Source organism: Triplophysa rosa, linkage group LG17 (genome assembly GCF_024868665.1).
Source record: "Triplophysa rosa linkage group LG17, Trosa_1v2, whole genome shotgun sequence".
Lineage (NCBI taxonomy): Eukaryota > Metazoa > Chordata > Actinopteri > Cypriniformes > Nemacheilidae > Triplophysa > Triplophysa rosa.
Window position 1 is genome coordinate 17120329 of NC_079906.1, and position 17264 is coordinate 17137592.

Here is a 17264-nt window from a genome sequence, read left to right on the forward strand (position 1 = left end):
TAGGGTCACCATTCCATTCTAGTAAGCTCACCTTTATAAATGGGTGCCGGAGGAGCTTGGGCCACTTTCCGAACTTTTACAGTAGGTACAGTAGTGTGTCCCGCTGCCCCAATTCCCACAGGCTGCTCCAGGTACCCCAGCAGGTTATTCCTATTTGACGTTTCTTCCAAATGTCCCATATGTCTGCAGATTTTTTCATTCAGCTGTTCATTAGGTAGCCACCGTCGGAGGTTCTCCAACCGCTGCGAGACAGAGCGAGACGTCTGTAAGTGTGTTCTGGGCTTAACCTCTGACCCTGATGTGGGTGGATCAGGCTGATGAATAGCACTGAGAGCAGACAGATCGTTGAGGTAGCGTACAGATGTGTTGTCTACTGCTGAGGAGCGTGTGCTGTCCAGCTCTGCATTCTGCATGTCTCTGGTGTCCCGCTGACACACCAGTTGGTTTAAAGAAAGATCTGGGTGAGAGACGCCCATCTCTGTTGGTAACAACAGGGTGTCTGGTTCAGAGTGGGTCTGGGACACTGGCAGTGGAGATGCTTCCCTATGAAAACAAGACAAATGGAGCTTACACTGAAGAGTCCTATTATAGAATATCTATACAACGATCCAAATGTGACCCTGGATCACAAAACCAGTCTTAAGTAGCACGGGAACATTTTTAGTAAAAGACAAAAATACATTGTGTGGGTCAAAATTATCGATTTTTCTTTTATGCCCAAAATCATTAGGATATTAAGTAAAGATAATGTTCCATGAAGATACTTTTTAAATTTTCTACCCTAAATATATACAAACTTTATTTTCATGAGTGGATGGTCTGCCACAGTGCCCCTGATTAACAACTTCAAAGGCAATTTTCTCAATATTTAGATTTTTTTGCATCCTCAGATTCCAGTTTTAAACCGTTGTATCTCGGCCAGATATTGTCCGATCCTGACAACTCATACATCAGTAGAAAGCTTAATTATTCAGATTTCAGATTATGTAAAAATCTCAATTTCGAAAAATTGACTCATAAGACTGGTTTTGTTGTCCAGGGTCACAAATGACAACAGAAAATGAAAACAGTTAAAGCTGGACTGAAGGAGGAAGCTTCAACTACATATGTGCTGCATGTCTGAACAACAGAAGCAGAAGTGGTGGTTCCTTGTTCAAATGTCTAGCTCGGTTTGTTTAACAGCGATAAATAGCAAACTAATCTAATGCTACAAAGACTGAATTCATTGAAGTCTGCATAGTTCATAGCCTGTTCTGACCGCTAGTTCCTTCAATTTTAGCATGTTTTGAATATAATCTCATGCTGTAATCATTTACGCAAATAATGAACTAGTGTTACAGAAAAGCCTCTTCTCTTTGTAATCCTTTTACAATTAACACATTAATCATTTTGTGACTTTTACCTGTATGAAGCGAGTGGTTCTCTGAACTCCACAGCGCTGGGCCTCATGGTGTTGTTGTCCAGAGTGCTGTTCCTTAGGGGACTGCGGGAACTTTTGTCTGGACTGCGACGACTCCGGGTTCTGGACTTGGACCCACTTTCCTCCATATGATGCCCATCTGTAGTAAATACATGAATTGTACTGATACTTTAACATCTCTGCAGAAATTATGCATACATGAAGGCAATACTCTGCAAACTACACTTAAAGCAACACTTTGTAGCTTTTTCCACCTTAAAATTATGTCTCTAAAATTATTTCAGTGGTAGAACAACTCTTAACTGGACGACTTCTACTCCCGCTGCTACCTGAGCAGCCTACAGCTACAACCACACTCTAAGTTCTGTGTTCGGGTCGGTACACACAGCCCCGCCCATCCCCTGCCGGTGGAAGGGTGTGAAACGGTTTCCAAACAATGTTTCTGCATTCGCCGGTTTCATCAGTTTAGTCAACAAATTCGCACACAGGGAAGCTTATACAGCGACATTATTTACGACACTTGTAACAGACAATTGCGCTAATCAACCACATGGGGGAGCTGTCAGCAAAAGTTCTACAGTGTTGCTTTAACACTGAGCAGTGGTTCTCAATAGGGGGGCCGTGGACCACAAGGGGGCCCCAGCTGACTACCAAGGGGGACTCAATTAGAGCACTGAAATACATTAAAAAATCAAGATATATTTTATAACTTGGCCATTTTAATAATGAATAAAGATTTTTTTTTCCAGTTAATGTCACGTTCTAAAACATTTTATTAGGTAGAATGTTGTGGGGGTTTTTTAGTGGGAGGGGGGGCCTTTATTGTGCATTCCAATTAATCTCAATCAAACTGCAGTTGGTTTGTAAAATGTTGTCAAAACATTTATTAAACTGATAAAGTAGTAAAATTGCCAAGCTCTCATTTCAATCCATGATGATACATCCTTGTATACAAAGCTTTTGTATTGTATAACTACTACTGGCACAAGCAAAAGGTACAATCGTGGATTAAAATACCATCTAGGAGCATAACAGAAGGTGTGAAAATATTTACTAATAAGCAAACCTAAGAATGATTTATTCTAAAACACTTAAATTAACACATGGATCTTAACATTGGCCTGGTTCTTGTTATACGATACATTAAAGGGATAGTTCACCCAAAAATGAAAATTCTGTCATAATTTACTCACCCATAATGATAACAGAATTTTCATTTTTGGGTGAACTATACCTTTAACATTACAAACACCTAGCAATGGAACGCAAAGTAATAAACAGTCAAACCACCAGAGAATAAAGAGCATATGTCTGCCTCACCTCTGCGGCTTATTTTCCGTCTGCCACTAACAGATGCTTTTTTTGTGTCCAGCACCGAATCCAGAAGCACTCCTGTACCTGGTGCTGCCTCCAGACGATTCTCAATGTGACGTAACTAAGACGAGACCAAAATTAACAACGCACTCATGGGATTATTGCTACACATACACCAAACCTACATGGTGAATCTCAGACCTAAATAGTTTGAATCTCTAAAAGGTTTACACAGTGATCTTTTTGATATCCCAGGTTATAATTGTTTTGCCTCATAAATTGCACAGAACCTGAAAAACAGGTAATACTCACTGCTGCTTTGGTCTGGTTTAGACTATTCCAGGCATTTGATATCTCTGTTGAGACAAAAACATTAACATATGCAAGTGTCCACATGGCTTACATAAGGCCCTCATGTTGATTTTTAAGTATATGTGTGTAGTTGGACCAACCTCTCCTGTTGTCTGGCCCAGCAAGGGCAGACTGGGAAGAGACGCTGGCTGCCGGCCCTCCCTCACTTTGCAAGCGACTCCACATCGCTATGCCAACCTAAGAGGAAGAAAAACAGACCACGTAAGAGAGCCAATTATCTCGTGACCATCTGCTATCAGACTTTGTTTCCTTTAGCAGTGGCTTGTTGCTTGGGCTTTAACCTCAAGCGGTATTGAAAAATGCGCCTTTTCCATACACATTAATCGTCTTATTCTGTGATTTTGAAGGAGGCCATAAATTTGGAAAAAATGAAACTGACTGGCCAGCCCCTGATTTTGAGCAGAATTCGGATTGAGCTGACACTTCTACACATCACCTGTTCTTGTTCATTAAAGTTTGATAATACTATTTGATAATACTAAATAAAAGGAGGGCTAAGAATTTAAACTTAGTCGCAGTGTTTCTCCAAAACCAGTGTTCAAGCCATGGCATGCATTTGTTGAATCCCTTGCAGCCCAGGCATGTGATGGTCACAGAGCTTTTCGAGATGTTCCGATGACCCGTCTTCTTTCAAGCACTACCATTATAACATTGTGTCTCTGTCCTTGCAGATCTCCAGAGCGTGATATCAACTAAATTCAATGCGCTATTCTAGGGTAAATAAAGCATTTTGTGCAGACAGTCACGTTGACAACTGCACCAAGCATTCCAAGGGGACACTGAAATCACTCTGCATGAACCTTCATGAATTATATTGTATTAATAATTAATGCCTAAGACATACCTCTGAGGCTTGCATGTTTATTTAAAGGAGTAGTTCACTTTCGAAAAGAAATTAAGGTTTTTGATGAAAACATTCCAGGATTTTTCTCTATATATACTTCAATGGACTCCAATCGGACTTCACGTAATACGTAATTATGTTGAAAACTTGCACGTTCAACTTGTAAACACTGACTCGGTACTTCCGCTTACGTCAAGCGTGACCTTTTCAACATAATAACGTATTATGTGAAGTCATGAACGAGCATCGCAGAACAGAGCAAGGCGAGCATTTGTGTTTATAAAGCATATACATTTTTATTTTTTTTAGAAAATGACCGATCGTTTCGCTAGATAAGACCCTTTTCCATCGTCTGGTATCGTTTAAAGCTGAACTGAAACTGTAATTTTGACCTTCAACCGTTTGGAGTCCATTGAAGTATATACTGTATGGAGAAAAATCCTGGAATGTTTTCATCAAAAACCTTAATTTATTTTCGACTAAAGAAACAAATACATAAACATCTTGGATGACATGGGGGTGAGTAAATTATCATGAAAATTTATTTTGAAAGTGAACTACTCCTTTAATTGTGAGTCAATTTCCGATCTGTGCTGGAAAGCAGAGGTGAAAAGTTCCTAAAACAGGTACGACCACTATTCTAGCAGCGGTGAATGAGGTAAAGGAGAAACATTCATCTGGAATGAGGACGAAAACAACATTACTGACTACAAAGGTTTTGTGTTACCCTTTTATGACACAGCTCTAGTTCATTGTCTTACAAAAAACCTGACTAAGTCTGAGGTAAAGAACGTCATGTTTAGCATCTCATACATACCACAATGGTTTATTCATAACCAGTGGCACGCGGAATCTGTGGCTGTGGAACTCTACAGAAAGATCTGCAGATTCTTACGGTTACATACACACATCCTTGTATGTTTATTACATATTTTAGCTAATCTGAAAATGCCCAACACTCCCTTTAGAATGTACTCCCGGTTAACATGATGCAATTCAGCAGAATTGTTCCTAGTTGTCTTGAAAATTAGAAATCATGAAACGTCTACAGTATTGCTCTACTTAAAACAAATAAACATCCTTATGGTCTGAGTGCTGATTTTTTTATTTCTATAACAAGCATCCCAAACTGACATCTGCAAACCTAAAAGCCCCTAAATGCTAAACCCTTATCCAACTCTACAAACATAATCAGATGAGGATGTGTGGGAGGTTGCTATGGGCTCTTATCATTTTAGGAATAATGAGTCAACCTGTCCATGAAGTATATTAACATATAAAATAACAAAATAAACATCTCTTTGACATTGTACTTTGAACTGGCACTTTTTTTTGTAATTATCATCACTTCAAAATAAGTAAAAGAATGAGTTGAAAGAAGTGAAAGTATCAAAGCTTTCTGCCCTGAATATCGGCCACTGAAAACACCTAAAAGAGTAAGCATCATTAATACACACTCTCTCTCACGCTATCTAAACCACACTTCGAGCTAAATTCAACCAGACAAATGATATTTACTTTCTGTCCCGATTCAATTTTACAGCTAAAAAACACACCTCGTGAATCCTTGTATACAAAATGAACAACATCCATGATATACGTTAAAAAAATCACAGTACAAAAAAATGTATTTAGGAATGGCAGATGGACATGTTAAAATACTTCCTACACGAGGTAAAATGATGAGCGACTGACCTTCCAGCAGCTTTATTCAGAGATACATGTGTGCTCTTAGTATTCCAGACTGCTGGACACATCGGTCAGCTGGAGATTCTGTACAACACTAAACCTGGAATGAGACCAGGGAGAAGTTGAAGACAGTAAAGACTCAACCTATAATAATCAGTTAATAAATCAGTATACAAATACAGCCGAGTATAAAGTATATCACATTTACAACTGTAGTTTCTGTCAAACCCGATATCAGGATCAATACAGATAATTATGCCAATTAATTGTGCTCCCAATAACTAGCCCTGAGCTTTTTTTCTGAACTGACGCCAGATTTGCAATTTGCACCATCAACTGAGTTTAAATCCCCAGTGGAGACTTTCTTGCTTACAAGACATAACGTTACCATAAAAGAAAAGAAGAAAACAAATAAAGTGCAATCTGAACTAAACTAAACGAAATACACATTAATACGATAAACAAACAATCTCTTTTTAAAGACCACAAACAAGACAACTAGGCAAAAGTAAGACATCGAATACGACAGACATTAATAACATTTTATAATATCTAAATCAATATTATAAATAGACAACGATGTCAATTACGCTAGTGTAACATTACTTTTTAGTAACATAAAATAATACATTACTGTGATGAAATCTAACAGCTAACGTTAACGTTACCGAAGTGAACCAACAACCTACCTACCAACCGTCTAGACAACTGCCGGAACCAAAAACCAGTCACCTTAAATCACTTTCATAATAAGAAAAATGTCACATCGGAGCATCTTTGTAAAGTGTTTGACGAAACTTACTGCTTACAGTTTCTGCTAACCGGCTAAAATATTAAAGCTCGCTAACAAACTGACTTTCGGGTTCTCTAGGTTCCAGTTGTCCATTGTTCAACATTCGGATCTGAATGTAACTGGTTAATACTTACCTAAAAGTATATGGTGACCACTACCCGCCTTTTGGTGTCCGTTTCCCGGCTTTAATGATAAGTTAGGACGACCGTTGGCTAAATTTGACGGTCCGCCATTATCCAAACAACTGTTCCCGGAAGTTCGCGTCGCACAAATTCAAACACTCGCGAGACTTCGGTGGAGAACGTCAAGTGCTTTTTTCATGGCTGTGGTTGACCTCTAGTGTTCACTTACAGAACAGCAACACGTTAAAATTAATGAGAGCTGAGCAATCGCGACTAAATGTAAGAGAAATTTGAATCAAAATCAGAAGAATAGTTTATGTCTCTCAAATAATAAATAAAAATGTAAAATATAGCCTACTGAATTTTCATCATACCTCCGCTTGGTAGATATCAACATAGATAAGTAGGCTACTATACACAAAAGTGGTGTTTATACAATATTTTTAAATTTCAGAGGTCAAAACGCGAAGATCCAGAGCACAAGCCCTTAAAAACGAAAAAGAACTAAGGAAAGCAAATTAAAAATTTTAAATATATTACAGACGATTATACGCGAATTAAACACGGGCTTTTGAAATAAAAAAATAAATGGAAAAAAAAGGTTAGTATAAAAGAAACTATGCTGAAACTCACCCAGCACTGACAATTTTGGCTGTGTATGCGTTGACACATATTTAAAAAATCATAGCAATAATTCAGGCACAAGACTGATGGACTATTGTAACAGTAACTTTCCCTTCAATGAAAACCATTAAATAAACCATACATTTAGTCTAATTTGTGGATGCAATTTCACGCACCGTTACACGCACCACTTACCCAAACTAATATTTCCAAATTAGATACCCCTCTGAATAATGGCCATAAACGGGCTGCTGGCACTACCATCACTTATATTAGATATACAATGTGACACGTTTAATAATTTATATTCCTTAATTAACGAGACAGTGACTCTCGAACCCCCTCTGGTGATCTAACCTGTCGTACTCAGTTTGAGACTGGGCATTGTGTTCAGCAGCCGCATCACTCCCGTTAAACGGGCTTAACCCATTTTAGTGCTGTGTCAGACAGAGAGAGAGAGAGAGAGAGAAACATGTACTTACTCATCATCGCTTAACAGAAACATATTTCCAGAATGGAAAAAACGACACCCAGTCGCCGGTAAACGTGAGGGACAGTGAGGATAAACTCTGCGTTCCTGTGCGTTATTGCGGCGATGGAGCTCAGAGCACTTGTAGCTGCGCTCCGTGCATCTGATGCTGGTAAGCATGCTTTTTATTCATGGTTGTTACCACAAAGAGATATTAGATTCCTTTCTATGTTTAACATTGTTATCCTTTAAGATATACAGTTGAGTTGCTCATAGACGCCAGCTCTGTGGGAAGGCAATTCACATACAAATTTCGTTAACTTGTTTAAGTATGTTGTTATATATATTTGCAATATATATTGTATTTTAGCATATCGAGGTTATTTGCCATTCAAATCATGTACCCGTTATCACTATTATCTAGACAAGAAAAGAATCTTATATGTTAGGATATTTCATTGCGCGAGACTCGTTTTTGCACATTTTTGGAGCATTGCTACAGTTTCGTTTGCGTCTTCAATGTCTGGCCATTCAAACATTAAACCACTGCATTAAAACAGTGAACATATGTGAGTCCATATCAGAGCATGATTTTTTTTCTTCATCGGCGCTTTGGGATGCCAAATGCGCCACCGACCATTGTATGCTTGGTAGGTAAAAGATCTCAGCTAGTGGTCAAAAGGTTGTAGGTTCGAGCTCCTCGAGTAGCAATCTCTGTTTTGCTGTAGAGAAAATCATGTAGTTCCTCAACCAAATATATTGTTTAGAAAGCAGCAAAAGGTTTTACAGTAAATGGCATGTGAATATCAGTCAGCAAAACAACCATATTTGACTGTATGTTTCTGTAAAGAACCCTAAACCTCAAAAGAACCTTTTTAAGGTCACAAAAAGTTTTTTGTAGTGCAAAAAGGTTACATAGACTCTAGGTTCTTTTAAGGACAGTCTTTTAGGACTGAATAGTTAAATTTACAATGACATTTATGCATTTGGAAGACCCTTTTATCCAAAGTAACTTACATAGCATCATATTACACATTTGTTTATGACTATGTGCAATCCCCTGGGATCGAACCCATGACCTCGCCAAGATCCAACCACTGAGCCACAGGAAATCTCTTTAAGGAACTAAAATTGGTTATTCTATCTATGGCATTGCTGTAAAGAACCTTTAGAATACATTTTAGAATGCACACCTGTTCAACAGTTCAATGTTCTTTTTAAGATAAAATGAGCAAGAGCCTCTCAATGCACATTGATTCTTGGTGAGGGAACAGGTTAGTCAATACAAGTTCTCTGTTGCAAAGTAGAGAAGAAACAGGGCCATTTATAAAGGGAACACCCCAGGCAGTGCTGTCAATGTCCAGGTGCATTATACATACCTTTAAAAAAAACTAGGGAATTGTCACGTCACCTCTAATTGCATTGTGACTGACAAGCGGCATTTCCTATTCTAGTATGACTGTATTATTTAGTAGCTAAACAGATGTTGTAAAACATTACGTTACCTGCATTTCAGTGGTAATTCTATTATGTAACTCACTGTGGTATTCCCTACTCAGTTGGGTTGAAAAAATATTGTATAGACTATTAAATGTGTATAGCTGCACTAAAAAGTTAAATGCTAAATCAAATATTGTCCACATAGACTATGATCATATCACCAGTAGTTCCAAGATCAGTGTTTAAACCGTCTGGATTTATCTCTTCCTCTTTAAAGTGATAGTTCACCCTAAAATGAAAATTCTGTCATCCATTACTCACCCTCATGTCATTTAAAAACTGTATGACTTTCTTTATTCCGCAAAACACAAAAGAAGATATTTTGAAGAAGGATGGTAACCGAACAGCAATGGCACCCATTCACTTCTATCGTATGGACACAAAACCAATGCAAGTGAATGGGTGCCAGTTAACAACATTCTTCAAAATATCTTCTTTAGTGTTCTGCGGAATAAAGAAAGTCATACAGGTTTGAAATGACATGAGGGTGAGTAAATGATGACAGAATTTTCATGTTTGGATGAACAATCCCTTTAATCTCTTTGAAAGCTCATCACTGCATGTGTCTGAAACTTCTGAACTGGTTTGTAAGAGCCTTGCACAAGGCGTTATATATTGTTTACTAAAGTCACTTCAACTTGTTTATCCAATTTGCTGTACATATCTCAATCAGGTCTGAGCAAATACACACTGCACTTGTGCTTTGATCCAGATTCTCTACAGTGCATTGCTCTGTGTATGTGAATGGCTCTCACATTTATTCATTTGAGTGGTGGAAAGGAATCATTGTTTGTCGTCATGGAGATGAGGGTTGAATCAAATTACATTGTTGTGGTCCTCTTAAGTTTTAATTGAGGATTTTTTCTAACATCATACATTTACTTATCAGCATGGTCCAAAAGTGAAAATCACATAACCCTTTAGAATTTTCTGTGGGCTGTTCCAAGCAAGGGTGAAGACATGACCTTATTGACTTGCTGAACCCCAAAAATGTTGTTTAAATTAATATCTTAGGAGGCCACTGTTTATTATTATAAGATTTGCCAACAGAACTCCAAATGAGTCGGTCTTGTGAACACCTTGCATTTGGTGCTCTAAGAAAAATATTTTAGGTAAAATAAAAAAAGACGAAAATTGAATATATTTGATTTAAAGGACAGAATTAGAGGGGATACTGTACTGCACCAATTACTGAAGAGCTATTGCAAAGAGTTCAATAGCAGACCTCTTTTCATAATAAAAATACCTTTATTATAATGTACAAAAAAAAATGTGTAGTACTTCAGAGACTTTTTTCCAACAAGCTTAAAAAAATCTCATTTAAGTCTTGGAGCCAATGCAATGAGAGAGGCTATAATTCAGAGAGTGGCAAGTCATCGATTAAAGACTCTTTTCAGCATAATTAGCCCGTGATTAGTTTTGATCTACTTCATCCATCTGTTCTGATGTGAATGTTTCAGCTTTATCCTTAGAGGAAGTGAAAGTCGTTGGATACGTCATGATTCAGTTCTGACCTGTTTAATTCAAGTGAACCTCATGTATTCAAGACAGCATGTCAGAGAGTATGATGCACTGAATCCCATTTTCAAAATGATAAAGGCCAACAATGAGACACAAACTAATTAGTGTGCCATTATGTGACTTGACAGTGCTCTTTAGCATTTAAACGTGCCTTTTAAGTGTATTGTTTTTAAGGTTAAAATGAGTTGGCAAGGCTTGTCTACGGTGTACTCACTGTAATTGTATTACTTTTGAATAATATCATATTGAATGTGATAGCTCTTCCCACCTTGAGTATGACAATCCTTTCATAACTACACTCAGTGATGAATCAGATAAATTGTTACTTATACTGTACAAAGTCATCATTATTTTGTAAATAAAGAATTAGGCACTAGCATTTTCAAGAAAGTGAATTTATATATCTCAGGAGCTATCTTACAGTGCATTTTGTGTGTTCTCTGGAATCCATAACCGTTCCAACTGGCATGCTTTACAATCTGAGTTACAAGACAACATAGGGGAATGGAACAGTTATCAAAGGATAACATGATCTGTTTGAGTGAGTAATCTTGTTACTGTAAACTATGCTGCATAACTCAATCCTGCAATGGTTTATACAGAGCCAGATCCAGTTGGATGGGCTGTACACACACAGTGATATCAAAAAAGCAGTGGCATGTTTTCTTTGAAGCTCTTACAGGTTTGACACTCAAAGAGGCAGCTTGTATAATCAGTATGAAGATTCAAGCTGATGCGCCAACTCACATCACTCTGCACCTCAGTGCTTTCAGTGCCTTTCCTTCTAACCCGGGGGCGTGCCAATCAATACCCATGACTTCTTGCTCACCCAAAAAACAATTCACTTTCTGCAGGACACCTACGGGTACATGATTTAAAATATTTCATTTTCGCTCACTGAAGCATGGATCTGTTAAGCCAATCACCTGAGCTGTTATTGACATATGACTAATCACTCTGGAGCTGTAGGAAAATAATGTCATGTTGAAGTTGACTGGCTGATGGCATTACAGGAACATGTGCCAGACCTCTACTAAACCATCCAGAGCTGTGATCTGAAAGACAGCTTCCAATGAAAGTTTATGTCATGGTGTTTAAGAGTTTTTATATTTTTAAATCAGGCATCTAGTCTACTCTACTATAGTAAATGCATAACAGAGTGTCTATTTACACTGAGTACAAATAGCCTGCCTTGTTGGCAGAGACTGTTTGCACTCTCCGCCCACCAATATGTGATTGGAATTGAGAAAGTTTAAGAACGATGCTATTTTGAACAGTGACTCCAGTGGCGTAAGGTATAAAGTCTGCATAGCTTGGCACCGGAGACCGGGTTTCTACTCACCTCTTGCTGAAAATGCACTTTAACCTTTTTCTATTACCTTCCAGATCATAAAGGCATTTGTTTTCAATAAAATTTATTTAAGACTTAAAATTCATTTTTATTCATAAAGTTTAGGTTTAGAGTGTAGGGCTTTAATATCTTAATAAGTTGCCATAATTTTTATAAATATAATGATTTACATTGCATAATGTTTAATGCACAACAATACTGTGGTGCAAATAGTAACGTTATCTGCCACTATTTTTATTAAGTAAATAGCATATAACTACTATACTTAATCCAAAGAAAATACAGCAATTTTCGGTTAGTGTAAATAGCATATCGCTAAGAAATGCTGCTATTTTCACTTAGTGTAAACAGAACCTACTGCTATTTAAACTAAAGGCTAAAATACACTACAAGAATTTTGCTCAGATTTTGCCCAGATTTTCGGTCTGGACTTGTTGCAGAAAGTCTGTGCCAGTCTGCAGATTTGATCAGTTAGTGTGTTTCTATCTGAAACTTTCAAAAAGTCTGCAAGTGTATGATGTTTAGTTTAAATAAAAAACTGTTCAGATTTTAAAAGTCTTGTAGTGTATTCCAGCCATTAGTGTAAATAGCATCTACTGCTATTTACACTTAGTACAAATAGCCGCTGCCAATAAATAAATACATTATAGAACTTATAGACTACAGTCACACAAAGCATTACAACAGGCCAACCATATATTGTGTACATGTACACAATAATATTACATAGGCCTATTGCCTAGTATTTTAATATTCAAACAGCACTAATTTAAGTCCATTTAACTTTCAACAAAATAACAATGCTTGTAGCAAACAGTTTATCACAACATTAAAGAAACAGAAATAAAACATTAATAAGGATGTGCAGGAATTGACTTAGCCCATTAGAATGCAATGTTTGTTTGTATTGGATAGTTTTTGTGAGTTTTATGATATTCGCGAAGGCAGTTATGTCTTCACAGCGCAATTCATCAAGGCAGTGTATCTGCACGCAACTACATTTTCAAATGGCCGCTTTTTGGAAGCCTGTTTGGAGCAAAGGTGAGCGATGCATTTCGACAGCGACGCAGTCCACGCGCATCAAGGCTACAGCTCTGTGGCGTTATGTGGTGGATTATAACCGTGGATTTCTTCCGCTGTCGTTGAAGCATACTGTACGGTAAGATGCTTTTAGTGCAGATATCGCAAGCGATAAAAACATTTCTTTAAAAATGTAAGAATCCAGTTATTTGTTTAAAGTGTTTTCAACTTCATGTCGCGCTGCGCAGACCGATGTGTAAACGTATTAAAGTACCGCGAGAGTGGTATAATGGCAGGCCGCTCTCTGTGCGTTCAAATTGCTCTCGCGGTCATTTGATGTCATACGCTGATATGTCTGCGCAGCGCTACGTTTAGTCGAAAACACCTGTGAAATATACATAAACGCACTACAGGTTTAATGTCTCTACGCTAAGCACCGTTTTTAACCACTGCTGTACAGTGTTCCTTGAAAAATTACATGTTGGAACCAGATGGTTAATTATGTTAACTAGCCAAACTCTTGTTCGAACTTTGAAGTGAAGTAAGTTAACGTTAAGGGATGAGATTGTGTCAGAAAAGTTGATGTTTGTTGCTCAAGGCATCCTGATCACATTCTGTTCATGGTGATAATGAAAAAGCCAACAGTGTTAATGAGTGTCATTTTCGTGGTTGATGTATATACCAACAGCAAGGGATAAAAACAGCACGTTTTAACTGAATTCATGGGCAGCTTGGTTTGTCCATAATTTTCCTCTCTTTCTCTGTACAGTGTGCAGATTACATACGGATGTGTGTGATAACACTTTACAATAAGGCCATCTTTGTTAATCTGTTAATGCATTAGCTAACATGAGCTAGCAAAGAACAATGTAGTTTTCCAGCATGTATTAATCCTTATTAACGTCTGTACAATTATTAATGTTATTTCATGGTGCGTTAATATTTACAGTTACGTTTGATTTAAAAAATGTATTCTAAATTCTAAAATTCTAAAATTAATCTGTAAAGTAATGGCTGGAATACACTACAAGACTTTTAAAATCTGCACAGATTTTTTTTTAAACATCATACACTTGCAGACTTTTTGAAAGTTTCAGAAACACACTAACTGATCAAATCTGCAGACTGGCACAGACTTTCTGACTGACTGAGAATCTGTGTCATGGTTCTGCCCACCTTGTCTTGCTTTTCTTGGCCTAGTGGCAGAACCATGATAGAACCTCTTGTTTTATGTGGAGAGTGACGTTTTGTCCCTGTTGGTCTTCCACTCTCCGGTGTGGCGTCTTTTTCCCCGCCCTTTCGTCTCCTCGTTATTGTTTGTTAATTAGTTCATGTCCTGCACCTGTCCCCTCTTGATTTATCCCTTTTATAATGCCCTTGTGTCTTCTGTCTCGTGCTGGTTCATTGTACTGTCGTGTGTGTGTCATATGTGGTGAGTTCCTGTCTTGTCAGTGTAGTTTAGTTATTTTGTATTTAATTCAAGAGTTGTCTTAGTCTGGTTAGGTGTAGTTAGTCCTTGGTGTCATGTTTTATACCCTTGTGTTTTGTTTTGTTACCCCCACGTGGGTCTTTGTTTTGTATTTATATTTTATTAAATGTCTTGTTAACCCCTTACCCGCTGTTGTCCTTTTTGTTCTGTGTCATTAAGTCTCCGGTCTCGACCGCCCGTCATGACAATCTGGCAAAAATTCGTAGAAAGAAATTTGTAGTGTATTTTAGCTTGGGATGGGTATGGTTTTTCCTTAACATGAATAAATCCTGCAAGTATTAATGTTCATTGTTCGTTCATGTTAACTAATGAATCAACTAATGTTAACAAACACAACCTTATTGTAACGTGTTACCTTTTTCTTCTGTTCAGTTGCATTCGATAGCCAGATTTTTTTTATTTGTCCACTTGGCAAATTCATCCCTGATGCATTCACTGTAAAAAACCCAACTCAAAAAAAGTTCAAACAACTAATTTTGTTGTGTTGGTTGAGCAAAAGTCCATGAAAAAGTTCACAGAACTTTTAATAAGTTCATTCATTGTAACCAAACATTTTCTTCATTAACTTAAAAATATGAGTTGTGTGAAAAAATCTTTGCAAGTTCACTCAAAAAGACCTCTATAAATGTAAAAAATTGAGTTACGTCAATGTACAATGAACAAACAAGAGTTTGAAAGTTCCCAAGATGCACTGCAGCATGTTCAATTCAGTGTTTCCTATTTGTTTTTCTTTTAAAGATTAGTGTTTTAGTTCTTGCTGGAATAATTTATGCTTTAATCTTGTTGTTACTGTTTGTTATCTGTTGTGTTTAGAGTTTTTTTAATGAATGATGGTTTTTGATTGTTACCATGGTTGAGGTTTGTGTGTTCAATGTTGAGGTGTAAGTGCAGACCCAACCTAACTCAAACTGTTCAAGCAGTTGTTTGATCAAAGTTTACTCCAATTGTAGTAAAAGACAAAAATATTTGTTTATTTTTAAGTAACCAATTTATATTCTTTATTTATGTTCAGCCAACGAAAATAATTTGTTATGTTGTTCATTATGTAAACTTGATGTTGTGACAACTAATGACTTAAGCATAATTATTTTGTACCTCTCAATAAAACTAATAATCCTAAATTACCTCAATTAATTATTTTTTGTATCTCCAATTACAGTACTTGTTTTAAGTCAGTACAACTAATAATCCTGAGTTATCCCAATTAAATATTTTTTGTATCTCCAATTCATTATTTTAAATCAGTACAACTTCTATTTCAAAAAGTTGAGTGAACAAGAAAAAGCGAGGGGAAATTAGTACTAAGATTTTTTGTTGTTGTGAAGGCTTACATTTTTTTACAGTGTTTGTGTGGACACTTTGGCTCCTTCTCCAGGAATCCATAAACATATTTAGCATCTCTGAGCGCTGTATTTCATTTTCTAAGTAATATTTCAAAGCAGCACAGTGTGTCACTGCAGTAGGCCAGACTGCAGTGGGCTAAAAGCTTTTAAGTCTTGTGTTGAGGGGCATTATAACATTTGCGCCTAAGTGGCACTGTGTGTCAGGTTGCTTTCAGTAGACATCTAAAAGACTAGAAGTATGTCTATTTAGATTTATATTAAAAGTCAGGCTATAGTTTTGCCGCCAAAGGTGGTGTGGAGTGAATGTATAGATGTTTGTTAGAGTATGCCGTATTTAATGGGAAATAAGTGAAAACAATGTTATGGCTGTAATTTGGTTATTTAGTTTTTTTCCTGGATGTTAATCTTTTAGTATGAAAATATAAATCTCTGTAGGATACAGATTGTAAGAATTACATTTTGACAGATATATCTAGATAAAAAACTGAATGGGTTTGACACTTCTGTGTACAATGTCAGGCCACCATATAATGGATTTTCCTTATAATGAAACTACATGGTGATCGCTGGCTGTCAGGTTCAGTTTCCTGGTATTAAAAATCCAATATACTAAGAAACCCAGATGCTCTTTAACACTAAACAAAGGCTATATCACTAGACTATCCCATTTTACAGAGCTAAAAACTGTATGTGTCTAATGCAGTCGTATCTGGCATCTACGGGTTTGGCACCACTGATGCAACTGGATTTTGCAATTCGAGCACGTCTGACATCCATATGAAAATAGCCTACAGAGCCAAATAAATATTTAATAAAGAGACTTTCCATGTGTATTTGTTTGTTTTCAGACGATTTATGAATAATAGTCTATTAGATTATTTATATAATTCTGTCATTTCCAAAAGGGTCAGAGGCTTCAGTGGTTTGAAAATGAAAGGATGTCTCAAGGAGAAATGTATGTGTGTGTTTGAATGGTATTGTATGTGCTGCTTGCCTGCGGTTTGTGCAGGCGTACAAAGAGATGCGTTTGAGGCCGACCAGAAAACTAATTCAATGGCCACCGCTGCTCAGTGAAACGTCTACCGTAGCATTCGCTGAAGGTTTCACCGGCTATTCTTATCTTCCATCACAGCGGCCTTCATTCCAGAAGCTATTTCGTTACAATGCTGGTCTGCGTTTAAGCGCTCTTTAGGCTCTTAACAGGAAGTGACACACGTTGAGTTTCCCTCGTTCTCACCACTTTTGATAAAGCACTCATTATAACTGGCACAAAATTTTTGTCCTTTCGGAAAACAGATTTTTAATCTCTTTCCTTGAGCTCCTTTAGCTTGCTGCGATCTGTTTTATGTCTCTTTCATTATCATTTGTTGGTTACTTTCCTCTGGCGCAAATG

General features: G+C 37.2%; 2 protein-coding genes across 12 annotated transcripts in view; one reads left to right on the forward strand and one right to left on the reverse strand.

Moving 5' to 3' along the window:
- cep350 (centrosomal protein 350) overlaps positions 1-6689 on the reverse strand; it is a 33491-nt gene extending 26802 nt beyond the window's left edge. For all 5 annotated transcript variants that reach the window (XM_057356385.1, XM_057356386.1, XM_057356389.1 and 2 more), the window contains exons 1-7: positions 6567-6689; positions 5646-5739; positions 3187-3283; positions 3047-3090; positions 2741-2855; positions 1403-1559; positions 32-543 (exon numbers count right to left, since the gene is read on the reverse strand). In XM_057356385.1, the coding sequence (XP_057212368.1) occupies positions 32-543; positions 1403-1559; positions 2741-2855; positions 3047-3090; positions 3187-3271 (913 nt within the window). In that variant the 5' untranslated portion in view covers positions 3272-3283; positions 5646-5739; positions 6567-6689. The remainder of the gene's footprint in view (positions 1-31; positions 544-1402; positions 1560-2740; positions 2856-3046; positions 3091-3186; positions 3284-5645; positions 5740-6566) is intronic.
- A 968-nt stretch (positions 6690-7657) lies between these two features.
- Positions 7658-17264, forward strand: part of LOC130567820 (voltage-dependent R-type calcium channel subunit alpha-1E) — a 101111-nt gene continuing 91504 nt past the window's right edge. For 3 of the 7 annotated variants that reach the window (XM_057356248.1, XM_057356254.1, XM_057356252.1), the window contains exon 1: positions 7659-7819. In XM_057356248.1, coding sequence (XP_057212231.1) covers positions 7814-7819 — 6 coding nt within the window. In that variant the 5' untranslated portion in view covers positions 7659-7813. Of the gene's footprint in view, positions 7820-17264 lie in introns of all 7 variants that reach the window. The other 4 variants (XM_057356247.1, XM_057356250.1, XM_057356253.1 and 1 more) reach the window with 2 other exon arrangements.